We start from the raw sequence: 13560 nt of genomic DNA, 5'->3' as shown, positions 1-13560 counted from the left end.
TGTGGCCGTGGCAGAGGCTGTGTGAGGGCTCTGCTGGCGAGTGCGGAGGGGACTTAGCCTGGTGAGAGGGATTGGGTCTGTGCCGGTCTGTAGGGGTTACGCGCGATTTCAAAGCAAAAGTGACCTGGGAGAGAAGGGAGGGTCCTAAGTCCTCTTCAGTGTGACCCAGCTGTGAAATCTCGGGGCGAGTAAATTTATAGGAAATGGGGAAATTGCGTTCAGTTTATGGGAACTTGTCAGGGAACCAACAGAGAGAATGAGGTTGAGCAGCCTGGAGAAAAGGACGCTCAGGAGCGACCCTATCGCACTCTACTACTGCCTGACAGGAGGTTGGTTGTGGCCGGGTGGCGGTCGGGCTCTTCTCCCAGGTGACAAGTGACAGGACAAGAGGACACAGTCTTAAGCTGCTCCAGGAGAGGTTTAGGTTGGACATTAGAAAGCATTTGTTCACACAAAGGGTGATTGGGCATTGGAATGGACTGCCCAGGGAGGTGGAGGAGTCATTGTCCCTGCAGGTGTTTGAGGAGAGACTGGACCTGGCACTCAGTGGTTGACACAGTGGTGTCCAGTCATGGGTTGGACTCGATGATCTCAGAAGTCTTTTCCAATGTCATTGATTCTGTGATTCTTTGAAACCGAGGCTAGAAGATGAGCAGGGAAGAGATGTGTCTTTTGTGGCTGGCACCTAGGCTTGACTACAAGCAGAACATTTTGGGTGAGCCCATGTGGGACTTGGAGGGCTCTGTCTGTGAGGGATGAGTGTGAGGTTGGGGTGGTTTCATCTGCAGAGGACCTGCAGGCTCCTGCTGTGGGAGACTACGTGGGGCTGGACACGTAGATGGTGTGGGTGGTGGCTGTGGTGTTGGGAGCTCAGCCTGGTTATGGGGAGATGTGCTTGTGTGGCTCAGAGAACCAAGAGCTGCCATTGGTGTTTGGGCTTTGTGTGTCTGAGTTGGAGGTTCAGCGACTTGAAGTCATTGGGGTAGAACTGACAGTCTGGCCTGGTGGAAATTTAGAAGCTGACAATTTAGTTCCAGTTATGAGGGGTTGGAAGCATTGCTGTTAGGCAGACTGAGAGTGGGATTTCAGCATAAACTGGAAGAGATTGGAAAGAAGAGTATGCATCTGTGCTCTTTTATTTGTGTTTGACTGCACACTCCCTGGGACAATGTGCAAGTGAAATAGGCCAACCATCCCATGGCCTGTTTAGGGAGCATGTTGTTATGATTTTCCATCTGTGTAAAGTTAAAAAGATTGTCTACAACTTCTTCTGTGCTGTGAATGGGATGAAGGTGTGTGGCACATGTCAGATTTATTGCCGCTGTCACTCCTCTGCTCAGTTGTGGAAGTGTTGATACACTTATATTGACAGTCTGTTTTTATCAGTCAAACAGTTATTGTTTCTTGTAACTAAATACGGTTTATAGAGCCCAGCAGTGGCCTCATGCATCATGATATTCCAAGAAATGAAGTTTTTTCTGACAACCATTTTCATTCTACATGTTTTGGTGAATAGGCAGTGTTGCCTCTGACCTTGAAAAAGTTTAAATTCTTAGAAAAGCACGTGGCACAATTTAAAAATAATGGTTGTGTGTGTGCTTTCAAAAAAAGAGGAGGAATTTGGTAGATTGATTTAATACATTTGGAAAACTGAGGTCCTCTCCAACCTTGTTGAATCGACTCAGCAGAGGAAGGCAGGTTGTGTAGGTGAACTGTACCCAGGTGTTGAGTTTCTGCAGTGCCTCTCTCTGCTGTTGCACTGAACTTTAGCTGTGGTGGTACACGGCTCATAATACTACACCTGCCTTACTGGCAGTCTTGGGAGGCACGTGCCACTGGGTTAATGTTAAAAGGTTGCTGCTGGTGCTGTCCCCAGTCTGTTACTCTGAGGCAAATGCATGGCTTATGAATCAGCCTCTGAGTCATTGTGATTTTCAGTCCAGCTGATTGAGGTAGCCTGCTCTAACTTTGAGTTGTTCCAATACGCTGGGCTGCAAAGCTTCACCAGGAGAGTTGTCCTGGTAGCTGGGTGGGAGTAACAGTGATTACTTTGACTAGTCTTTGCATCCTGCTACTAGGAGTTTATCCACAACAGCTGGCAGTAGCAGAGGCACACTCTGAAAGCAGGATGTTGTTTAGGCAGATCGTTTTATTTCCTATAGCCATGTGTTGACACACAGATTAGCCGTATGTCAGTTGAGTAGGAACTGCCTGTGCTGAAGTTTGTTGTTTCCTGAAGCAGTGCGAGTTGAACATACACTTCTCAGTACCCTGCAGCTTGCTGTTGTGGCTGTGCTGACACAGCTGTTTGGGCTGGGCTGTGATCCAGACTTGGACTTTTGATCCATCTTGGTGCTTTTTGAAAAGGGGGTACGCACAGTGCTTTCCTCCTCGGGGAGTTTGTTCAGCTTCCTTGCCCCGTTCGTGCTATGCCCCCGCTGTGTGTTCTGGCAGCTGGAGATGGCAGGCTGCAGCTCACATGAGAGAACAGAAATGCTCTCTGTGTTTGTAGAGGGAGCTGGCTTTGACTGCAGTACTCACTGAATGTGTTTTTAAACTGGTGTGAGGCTGATGAGTGGTAATTGTTTACGAGTGATAAAGTGCATCAACAAGATCATAAGTGAGCCTGTAATCAGGCCCTTCCAGTGAGACAAGTACCAGATTTGTGATGGACAGTGGGTGTTGATTGAAGTTGCTGTCCACAGGGGGAAACTCCTAGACTTTTCCTAATTTCCTCCACTCTGTGGTAATTTACTAAATTAAGTTTTTTGAGGTGGTGCTCTCAGAAGCAAACCTAAGTAAAGGCAAGAGTTTGTATAGGGTCACTGAAATATTTTCACAATTCTACTTTATTGTATGAATGCAGCTGCAAAACCTTAAATGCCTTTATCTGTTAACAGTAGAGAAATTAGATAATTGAGTAATTAGTAGAAAATTGAGTAGTAGTAGAAATTTGAGAAAATTGGCCAACCATAGAAGGCTGAGGAAAGTAAAGGGGTGTAAACAAAAGTTAGCGGAAGAGAATTTTGTGCCGTGTGTTTTTGTTTTCTACTTCAGTATTGCTCTGGTTTCAGCTGGAATAGGGTTAATTCTTTTCCCTGTACGTGGTATGCTGTGTTTTGTATTTAGCATGAGGATAATGCTGATAACACGCTGATGTTTTGGATGTTGCTCAGCAGTGCTTATCCAAAAACAAGGACTTGGGTGACCCGTGCTCTGCCAGCGAGCAGATGCAGAAGAAGCTGGGAGGGATCACGGCCAGGAGACTGACCCGAACTGGCCAAAGGGAGATTCCGTAACAGAACATCATGTCCAGTACATAAACTGGGGAGTGCTGGCTGGGAGCTGCCAGTTCCTGCCAGGGAAAGGCTTGGGCATTGTTCAGTGAGCAGCTATACTGTGCATCACTTGTTTCTTTCAGTTTTAAATTCTCTCTCCCTCTTCCCTTTATGTTGCAGTTAGTATTATTATCCTGATTTATTTTGTTTCAGTTGTTAAGCTTTTCTTATCTCTACCCATGAGGTTTACTGTTTCTCTCTGGTTTTCCTCACCGCTTGGGGCAGGGAGGTGGACAGGGAGTGACTGTTTGGTACTGAGTTCCTGGCTGGGATTAAGTCACAAGTACGTTAGTTGTTCATGTGGGAATAACAATCTTTACGTTCAGCTAAATGAAACTGCTCCTTTAAGGAAGACAGTATGATTTACACATTTACACATGATTTACACTTTCCTTAGTTATATTGAGTCCTATTTTTAGTGGCTTTTAGGAGGCAGGAATTCAAGGTCAGCTACTGCTAACAGAGTGACTGCTAATAGCACAAATAGTATGGTGCCCTGTTGGTTCTGATTTTAAAGTGTTTTCTGTGGTCAAGTAATTCAATAATTAAACCTCTGGGATATTTGAAAGTTCTTGAAACATAAAGAAAATCAGTCCTCAAGCTTTTATGTATTACTCATCATGTGATGATCAGAGGAGAATGACCAGTTTGAAACCTCTTGCATTTATCCTCATTTATGTGTCTTACAATGTATTCCCAAACTGATTTCATTGCCATATCAATAAACTCTGTTTCAGAATTTGCTTTCCCTACACATCAAGATGTTCCATATAAACTGTTTAAATTTAAATAAGTATTATTAGTTCATTATCTTAGTAATTGCTCTGGGGCTGGTCCCTGGGATCTTTTGCAAAGGTGACCTCTGAGATAATCTTTACAGGCTGAAAGTTAATGCACAGTGGAGAAGGAGTAAGGCCTTTTGTTTTAGCAATCTTTGTGCTGATTTTTTTTAACCAAGTTTTCCTAGCTTTTCTTGCTCCCAGAATGTTGACTGTTTTCTTATCAACAGCTATGCAAAATTAGGAGGCCAAATACTTCTTTAAGAGTCCTGTTTAAAGAGCTAAGCTTGCACTCTTTTTATTTTCTTTAACAAAGCCACATGCAGCTTCTGATGAAGAAGATCCACTGGTACCTGTTTCAGGTATGACCTTCTAATAGACGTAAACAAAGATTTTTTTCCTGTGGATGATAAAATTTGCAGTGTCTTTTCCGGTGTGTGGTTTGTGTACATAAGTGTGTGTAAGGGAGAGAGTCATTGTAAGTTGTAATGGGACATGTGTGATTATAGCAGAGGATTTATGCTCTGCTGCTTAGATAAGCATACTGTAAAAGATGAATAGTTCCAGGGGAGTTGTTTCTGTTGCAGGTACAGTGTGGCTTTATCCAATTTATCAGGCAAGCTGAATTTTTAATGTGATCTCCAAGGAATGTTGAAGCATTAGAGGTGTTAGGTCTTTTGTAAATTTTGAAGATATCAATTGAAATGAAGATTCATTGTGTACAGATAAAGCAATTTTTTTATTTTATTAGTTCTTTTGACCTTGATTTACTGAGTGCATACTTGTGTACATCACTGAGGAAAAGATGAATGCTCTTAGTTCCCCTTCAGAATTCTCTTAATTGTTTTCAAAGACAGCTCTTTAAGTGACACAAGGTCCTGGAAACGTATCTGGGGATGGTTAACTCTAGACTGAAATTGTGTGTGTGTCATCCAGCAGTTACAAGTTTTGAGGAATTGTACTCTTAAGTAGGGGTAGCCTTCAAAACTACTGGCCAGACATCTCTGTTGAACTACAAAACACATGCAGAGATTTGGATGGTGATGCAGGTGATGTTGGATTGTTTTTCTCTGGGCCCTGCAAATAAAGCAGTGATCCTGCTTTATTTAAAGCCCAGAGAAATAGGCCCCTTTAAATGATGGAAATTGATTCACTGTGGGAAGTTTTCTACCACTTCTGTGGAAGTGAATTTCAGGACCATTGTTTTCACTTGTGTACGAGCATGGAGATATTGGAGCTTATAATTTAGTTCTTTCACTTGAATTCTGGTACATGTCTGAAAATAATTACCCAAATAATTGTAATTGATCTGCTAGTATGAAGTTAATAGTTTTTGTTCAAAACTTTTTGCATTTCTGAATAATCAAAACTTAAACCTTGAGGCTGCACCAAGTAGCTATGGGCTTTTATCTGACCCTGGGAGGTTTTAGTGTTAGTGTCAGTGTTGACAGTTTGTAATTGCAGCATCAGGATTTTCAGTGCTTTCATGTTCTTACCATTCATAGTGGTGATCTAATTCTAATTATGGCAGGAAGTGTTTGACAGATGATCTGTGGAGTGTGCACTGCAGTGTTACCTTTACTCATTTGCTTGGTCCTGAAAGGAACAAACAGCCCGAGCATCAGTAGGTTGGCTGTTACAGAAAAAGTGGTATTTTATTATATGAGTGGTACTTTTGACAGCTTTACTGCTGGTTGGTTCCTTACTGTCTTTGGGTATCAAAGCAGAAGCTCAATTTTATGCTTTTGCATCTTACTCAAAGGCAGTTTATTTGCACTGAACTTCAGTCTGAAGACAAAACGTGCATTTCAGAATTCACAAAATGTTCCTTGTGGCTGGGTGTGCTTCAGTGCCATGCACCTCTTTTTCTGCTGATGTTTTCCCCCTAATGAAATTTTGTATGGAGTGAGAGGCTGGGGGGAACTGCAGGCCTATTCCTGAGGTACACATTCTTTTCAAAAAAAGAGCTGCTAAGGCAAGGTTGTCTTTGTGGAAGGCAAGAATAAGGCCCCTTTTCCTTTATAATCTGCATGTTCTGCTTGTTTTTCACTTACAGGAGTATCTGCAAAAGGAAATTTAAGAACAAGGTGTTTGCCAAAATATCAAACAGGTCAAACTGAACTGAAGGTGCCTGTAGCTGTTGCTTCTGTTTCCATGGATCCTGAGAGAGGCACAGGAGGTCTGACAGGGCAGCAGGTCAGTAAAAGCAAATTTTTCTTGCTCCTAAGAGTGCACATAGTAGAAAAAACAGCTGTGAATTGTTAGATTGAAAATGTTTTAACAGTTTTAGAGTAGTTATTTTTACAGTCTCTTAAGCTTTTTGCCTGCTTTGCATGCTGGATTTCTGTCAGAAATTATCACCTGAAGAGAACAAAGGCTGAATGTGCTAATTTGTGTAAGTGGTGTGTATGTGGGGCTATGTAAACCAGGTTATATTTCTATGTGTGTATTTGTACAGAGGCAGTGCATTTAGCCCTAGGTAGTGCCTATACTTTACTAGCTAAATGCAAGAAGTTTTGTTCAGTTTATTAATTTCCATTGCTCTAGTCATTTCATTTAGAAATTAAATGAGTAAAAAGCCATTTTAGGGACCTTTTTGCTGTGCCTGCTTATGTTAGAAGGATAAAATCACTTTTTTGTTTTTGATACTGAAAGTTAAAATGCATTTGAGCAGTAGAAGTAGCTTTGTCAGTTGATGTCAACTGCTTTGAATTTTGTGGTCTCCTCCTGTGAGACTAGGTGTTGTGTTTCTACAGTTCCTTGCATGAGAAATTCCAAAGCAGCGGGGTTTCCTTTGGAAGGTTACTCTGTATTGGGACTGATGCTGTGATGTTTAGAAATCTGTTGAGAGATGCCATTTTTCTAACAGGGTTTGTGTAGTACAATGACTGGGTAAGTCATTTGAGTACTGTTGAGTCTCTTGCCTAGCAGTCATCTTGGGCCAGCCTGTAAATCACTGGGGTTTGGCTTCTTCCCACTTGCAGGCAGGATCTAAAACCTTTGACTGCTTTGCATCTCTGTTTTACTATCATGCAGTTAAGTCTTGTTCTTCATCTAAGATGTCCTTCTCTGCCTTCTGTGTGCTGAGTAACTGCTGTGTTTCAGACATGTAGGTTCAAAACTCTGATGTGAAGACAGGCTACTCAGTTCTTGTTGCTTTGATAGTGTCATTGCCCTTTGAATCCTTCAGCGTGACACATGACTAGTTGTTAAACTAGTATTATCTTTTAGGGCTTTTCCTGGACATGTATATTTCCATTTCTCTGTTTATCGGTACTTGCTTTTAGAGTCTGGTATGTACCTCTACTTTGCAAATGATGCTGTTAAGTGGCATGCAGATAAATTCCACAAATAGCCCCCATTATGCAGAGTCTTTATGTAGAAGCATCTCTTCATAAGTATCTACAAGCCTGCTGCCTCACAGATGCCTTCATATGCCACATTAAAATTTGTTTTGTTGAATGGTGCATTGATTGCGTTACTTGTTGTCTAGAGAGTTTTTCCTCCTTTTTTGTGAGAGCCATTGTATAAATGGGTTTTGGTATACTCTTTTTTCAAATATAATGCCTGATACGTGAAATCTTAATTGGTGACTCGTGCTTCTGTATTACTGACAACAAGATGTGTTCAAAGCTATGTTTCACTTTTGTCTTTTTAAACCTTCTGTTTTTTGCTTGCCTTGCCAAATTCTTATGGAAACTTTGTACTCTGAAGATAAGCTCTGAATACTTGAAACAAACAGAACAAAACAAGTTTTTACTTGTTATTGAAGAAGAACTTTTTTTGCATGGAATTTTCATCAACAACACAGCTCACTTTCTGCAAAGCGTTGTGTCCATGTCTAGGGAGAGCTGATGGCTTTACTATGGCTTAGAGTCATGGAATGGTTTGTGTTGAATGGGACCCTAAAGATCGTCCAGTCCAGCCCTCCTGCTATGGGCAGGGACACCTTCTACAAGATCAGGCTGCTCGAAGTCTCATCGAGCCTGGCCTGGACATAATTCTGGGTAAAATGCTCTAGGCTGGAGTAGCTGAGTGCTGTGGTCCCTTCTGTGATTCTGCATGATTTTGTCATGCAGTTATCACCTTCCAAGATGTGGAGAATATCTTCCCTGTATTGAGTTCTAAAACTGTCTTCTATCCTGAACTGTATGGAAGAAAAGGAGACAGTCTTGGCTTCTACCTCCCTTGTTGTCTTTAGGTGGTCAAGCTGTTGCTGTGCATTATTCCACAGCTTCATTTTGATGTGTGTTATGGTGCAAGTCTTCCTCTGATAATTTCCTGTGTGCCATCTTTGCATACTTGTGGATGATAGAAAAAACTGATTTCCCTCTTCGCCTCACAAAGGTCTGTCTGACAGTATGTATATCGGTTTGGGTAGTAATTTTTGAGACCTTCTTTTAAAATCCCATTCACTAATGTGATCAAGCTTCATTCTCTTTTTTGAAGACTGTAACTTTTCATTTTTCTTAAAGGAGTTTCATCATCTGTCTGCTTAAAAAAAAAAGTCACACATTTTTAGTATGCAAAGTGAAATTCCTTCAACCATACGTTTAGTTGAATTCAGTCAAGTTAGAAGTTCTCTCTTCATTTGTGAGTGACTTATGTTTGGGTACAAAACTCTGAAATCAAATGCCCCTTGAAAAGTGCTGAAATTTGCCTTGTGAATTTCCTTTCCCTCTCACCCCTGATAAAAATACACTGAAATTAAAATGAAGGGTCACACAGGTAAAACATGAGTCTGTGTGAAAACATCACCTCTCTTTGTAGTGGGCATTATTCTTTAATTGTTTTTAAGATTCTGTTTAATTAGCTAAGAAGGAAAGGGGTCACTTCCTCTCTGGTGTAGATCAGCTGCTTTTACTGATAATGAGAGAAGCCCAGTGTTGGCTTTGTATTCTTTTGTGCATTATTGTGTTGGCTTGGTCAAACTGCAGGGCATCTGGTGGCATTCCTTCATCTGATCTAAAGCACTGCATGCACTTGGGGGGGTTTGTAAAAGTATAAACTGAAATTCCTTCAGATTGAGTGGACGTACTGGAACTTGCCAAAATCCTGAACAGGACAGCATGGCTGTTATTGCTGCCTTTATCTTCGGGTTCCCATTTCGCGCCTACCGCTAGCGCTGCAGAACTGAATACCCGATCAGAGGAATTTTTGGAGAATAGAACCAGTTTGGAATCGTTTCCTGCGTGCCAACAGCCGAAGTCGGGAATGCCGGGCTGCAGAGTGCCCTCTGGTGGGCACACGTGGAAAGTGCAGCGGTTCTCTCTGCGCTGCCGGGAATGCGAGAAAGATCTGAAGTGCTCAGCCCTTCTTTTGACAAGCGTTATTTACGAAAGTAGCATGTATTTAGTAGTAGAGTATTTATATACGAAAAAGAATTTCATTATATATGTATTCGTAAATATAGTATATATTTACAAAGTAAGCAAATAAACCATGAAACAAAACAGTAGCCACATGTGAAGGTGTGTGTGCTTTTCTCTGTATTGGAAAAATGAAATACGGGATGTGCTCTCTGCTAACACTATCTTGCTGTTTTGTGTGCTTTGGTCATAAATGCTAGGGCGGCATGGTTTTTTTCTTACTCCCTACATTATGATCCTAATATGATTAAGTTTGAAGTTGGATTTGGATATTGCTGCACTAGATTTCCAAGTCATGAGAGCCTACTCCTCTTTATCTAGTGTGAATCAAGGAATAGTGCATGTCTTAAAACTTTACCCAGTATGTTTTAGTATTGAAGCTAGCAGCTTGCATTTGAATTACAAATATCTCAAAATAATTCTTCACAATTTGGTAACTTGTTTCATTGAAATGTACTTACATTTTAAAAAATACGAATTTTATTTCCAGTTGGAATTGATCTACTTTCAGCTTCTAATTATTAAGTCTTGAAATGCTTTTAATAGCTTATGAAGTATGTGTTTTCTTTTAAACAGTACATTCTAAAATGTAACTTTAAATTTTCAGGGCACTAATGAAGGAGGAATGAAGAGTGCTTCTTTAAAGGATTTGTGTCCTGAGGACAAGAGACGCATTGCGAACTTAATTAAAGAACTTGCCAGGTAAGAAGAAGCATCACCTGAAAATGCATTAAGCTTAAAGAGAGTCGTTTCTCTAATTAACATCAAGCAATGTAGGACTGCTTTAAAAACCTGAATATTTGCACAAGGTAATTTTTCTTGCTGGAAAAAGTATGAAGCAGCCTGGTTGGTTTTTCTGTGCTTCCTGAGCCCCTAAGTATATATTTAAAACGGAGGCCAAAATTTCATGACCAGCAATACTTCTGTAATAAGCCAATGACAGGGCTAGGATTTTGTTTTTTGTGTGTATCAAGTGCTAAAAATAAACACATTCTGCTTTTGGAAATGACAGACTTTTTTTGGTATGAAACTTTGTAGTGCTTCTTATTTGGCAGAGGCAAGCTTTTGAATGGAAGGCCATGTTAAAGGTGCATTGCTGATCTCGTGGCTGAAACATGTTGGTAATGATTTGCCTGTGTAATATTTACTTACCTAGCCAAACTTCTTCTTGCTTCCCTTAATTTCTTCAGATTCTACCAATTCCTTGAAAGGAGAGGTAAAAATAGTGCAAGTTTCTCAGCTTTAGCAGAAGTCTTTTTATAAGTTTCATTCCAGTGCTAGTTACATTCTCAAAGGTAAAGGAGGTGAAAAAGAGGTTGAATTCAAGTGAGGTGATTTTTGTCCCACTCTTTGTCCCTAACACCTCAGGATGTCTGGAGATCTGTTTCTTATGGAGTGGATGTAAAAATGAGGAGGAGCGCACGGGCCTTTGGCAGGCTTTGCCATATCGGTGGGGAAGCTCTTGTGAGATGATCCCAGGTCCTTTGGGCTAGAAGTTATTGTTAATAATTACTCTTAATAATTAAGTGCTTTTTGACATAGATCCCTTATGTTTGTGCAATAATTGGCAAGAATTACTGTCCTTTTTCATTTTATATAGGAAAATTTGGAAAATTAGAGAAATTAAGTGACTTGCTCAAGGTCATGCAGTAACTCTCTGGTGCAGCTAGGAATATTTCCTCTCTGATTATCCTTGTCCAGTGGACCATTTTACCTGCTAATAATTTGTACTGATACAGGATTTCTTGCCATACAGTATTTTAGTAATTTCTGAAGTTCTTCATGCTTGCAACTGTATTTTATCATGCTCTGTGTTAGAAAATGTATAGTTAAGACTGTCATAAAGAGTAGATTGGTGGGATGCCTGGTTACAAATTGTCAGATGTTGGAGCTATTCGGACACTGTTGCCACTGTTGATATATAGAGGTATATTCTAATATTAAAAAAAGCCTTTTATTACATTGTTCCTCATAATACACTGCTCCCTAGTGAATAGTAGTACAGTAATTCATTCGAGCATGGGGTTCTTCTTAAATCTCAGATGCTGTGATTTTTCCCTGAGGACAGTTTGATATTTCTGCCTGACATTTCTTTGAAGAAAAATAGAAGGTGCAGCAACATTAATTTTGAAAAGTAAAATTAGTGGAACACTATTATTTTATACTTAGTTCTCTTTTATTTTTAAACCTAATCATATTTTTATTGGATGTAATTAAAAGTCCTTTGCAGAGTAATAGGGAAGTTGAACTTTAATTCCGCTCACCTCGTCACTTTTTTAAAACTCTCCATAATTTTCATCCTTAGTTGTGCAATGATAGAGAGTTTTTACAAGCAGTAGAACATTCTTTGCTACTTTGGAGAAGAAAAAGGAGCAGCAGAATGTTGAAAGTTTTACAAGAACACTGTCCTGCAGGAAATACTTGGAATAATAAAGGTCTCACTTGGGCTGCACCTCACTGTTTCTTATTTTGCTATAATTTATGAATGTTAGTTGAGGCTAATTCATGCATGTTTGTTGCAGGATGGTGAACAGATATAGATTGGTCAGTAAGCAGCTGCACAAAAGCTCTTTTAAAGCGGTAAAATTCTGTTTGTGTGGAAACCAGTTGCAAAATATGATTGACTCCTGGGTCTTTAATTTCAGCCAGGGCTTGCTTGAGCAGTTCAGGGTAGTGGTCTTTCCCCAGCCTCTCTGACTGCTGAAAGAGAGAGCTCTCCTGTACTTTTCTTCCTATTTTTTACTTTTTTTCCTCCAACTCACTCCCACTGCACTTTTGAACATTGAGGGTGTGTGTGCCAGTGCATTTGTTAATTTGCTGAAGTGTAAGATTTTGTATTGGTATGAGTAAATTCTGATGCTAGCTACATTAATATCATTTTCTTTAGGGAAAAAAAGAAGAGCTTCTGGGCTGTAAAGATCTCCTGCTGGGGATTCCAGCGGCTGACATCACCTTAGCTGTTCAGAATTTTATGGAATTGGATTTTGAGACAGGGTCTAAAGAAAGGACTCAGCTCTATCCTTTCTAATCCTCCTTTCTAGGCTAAATAATCGTAGTTTTTGATCTGTGCTGCCGCCTGTAAATCTAACCATTATCTTACCCTTCTTTGAATGTATCCTTTTAAGGTGAAATGAGAATGGCAGACTGGAGCCAGAGTTTAAAATACTCGAATGTTGCAAATTTGAGCTTTTTAATTTATTGTGTCAGCAGATTCTTTTAAAATTGCTTTTGTAGAGGAATTTTTGAGAAGAATGAATCATGCCCATGAATGCCAAAGTGTTTTGTGAGTAAGTGGAGTATTCTTGAGTGTGATCAGTCATTATTTTCTGAGACAACCAGTGTGGCACCTTCATGTTTTCAGTAAGGTCCTCCTGGTGTGGTGGTGAAAGTGGCACATTAAGTGCAAATTTTATCTTTCCCTATAAGCAAAGCCCTTTCAAAAGAGGCAAAGAAGATTCTCTCTGAGCTTTTATTCCTGCAGGCTGCTCCTGAAGCAGTCATCAGCTTATGTAATGAAATGAGCAGTGGCATGGTGAAGACACAGAAGGATTCTTATGCTCGTGCTCGCTGCCGGTGTCAGGACACATTAGCCTCTTCAGAGAAGGAGCAGCGCGGGGCCTGCTGGGACGTAGCCAGTTGCCTGTTGAACATTAAGGACTTCCTAGACACCACACTGAGACTGATTATGAAGTATTCTAGGGTGAAATACTTTGAGTGATATGCAGATTTTGAGAGATCTCTCTTTCTTGGCCTTTGGTTAAATGGAGATGATCATAACTCCGTAGCAGAGAAAGTGAATGTGTGTGTGTTTGCAAGATTCACTTCACTCCTAACTGCTTTGTAACCATAGTTCTGTGGCTTTGGGGCTCCTAGTATGGCAGATACATCATAAATACTTCTCCCCTGATCACAAATGCCTGTACAGCTCACATATGGAGTGTGCCTTTTGAGTGAACAGAAGCATTGACTAAGTGATGTAGAATGGTTCATGAAAGTCTAAGTTTTGTTTTCAGTGGCAAAAATTGGCATCTAACTATTTTTCATTTTTTCTTTCTTCAAGTAAGATAAACTTGG

At 40.5% G+C, this 13560-nt stretch overlaps 1 protein-coding gene across 2 annotated transcripts in view; it reads left to right on the top strand.

Annotated features, from left to right (window-relative positions):
• Positions 1 to 13560, top strand: part of KIAA1328 (KIAA1328 ortholog) — a 171596-nt gene that overhangs the window by 366 nt on the left and 157670 nt on the right. Inside the window, exons 2-4 of one of the 2 annotated variants that reach the window (XM_038125884.1) lie at positions 4434 to 4479; positions 6174 to 6313; positions 10094 to 10188. In XM_038125884.1, the coding sequence (XP_037981812.1) occupies positions 4434 to 4479; positions 6174 to 6313; positions 10094 to 10188 (281 nt within the window). The remainder of the gene's footprint in view (positions 1 to 4433; positions 4480 to 6173; positions 6314 to 10093; positions 10189 to 13560) is intronic. The other variant, XM_038125885.1, reaches the window with a different exon arrangement.

Source organism: Motacilla alba, chromosome Z (genome assembly GCF_015832195.1).
Source record: "Motacilla alba alba isolate MOTALB_02 chromosome Z, Motacilla_alba_V1.0_pri, whole genome shotgun sequence".
NCBI lineage: Eukaryota > Metazoa > Chordata > Aves > Passeriformes > Motacillidae > Motacilla > Motacilla alba.
The sequence above is the reverse complement of the archived record's forward strand: the minus strand, read 5'-3'. Positions and strand labels throughout refer to the sequence as shown.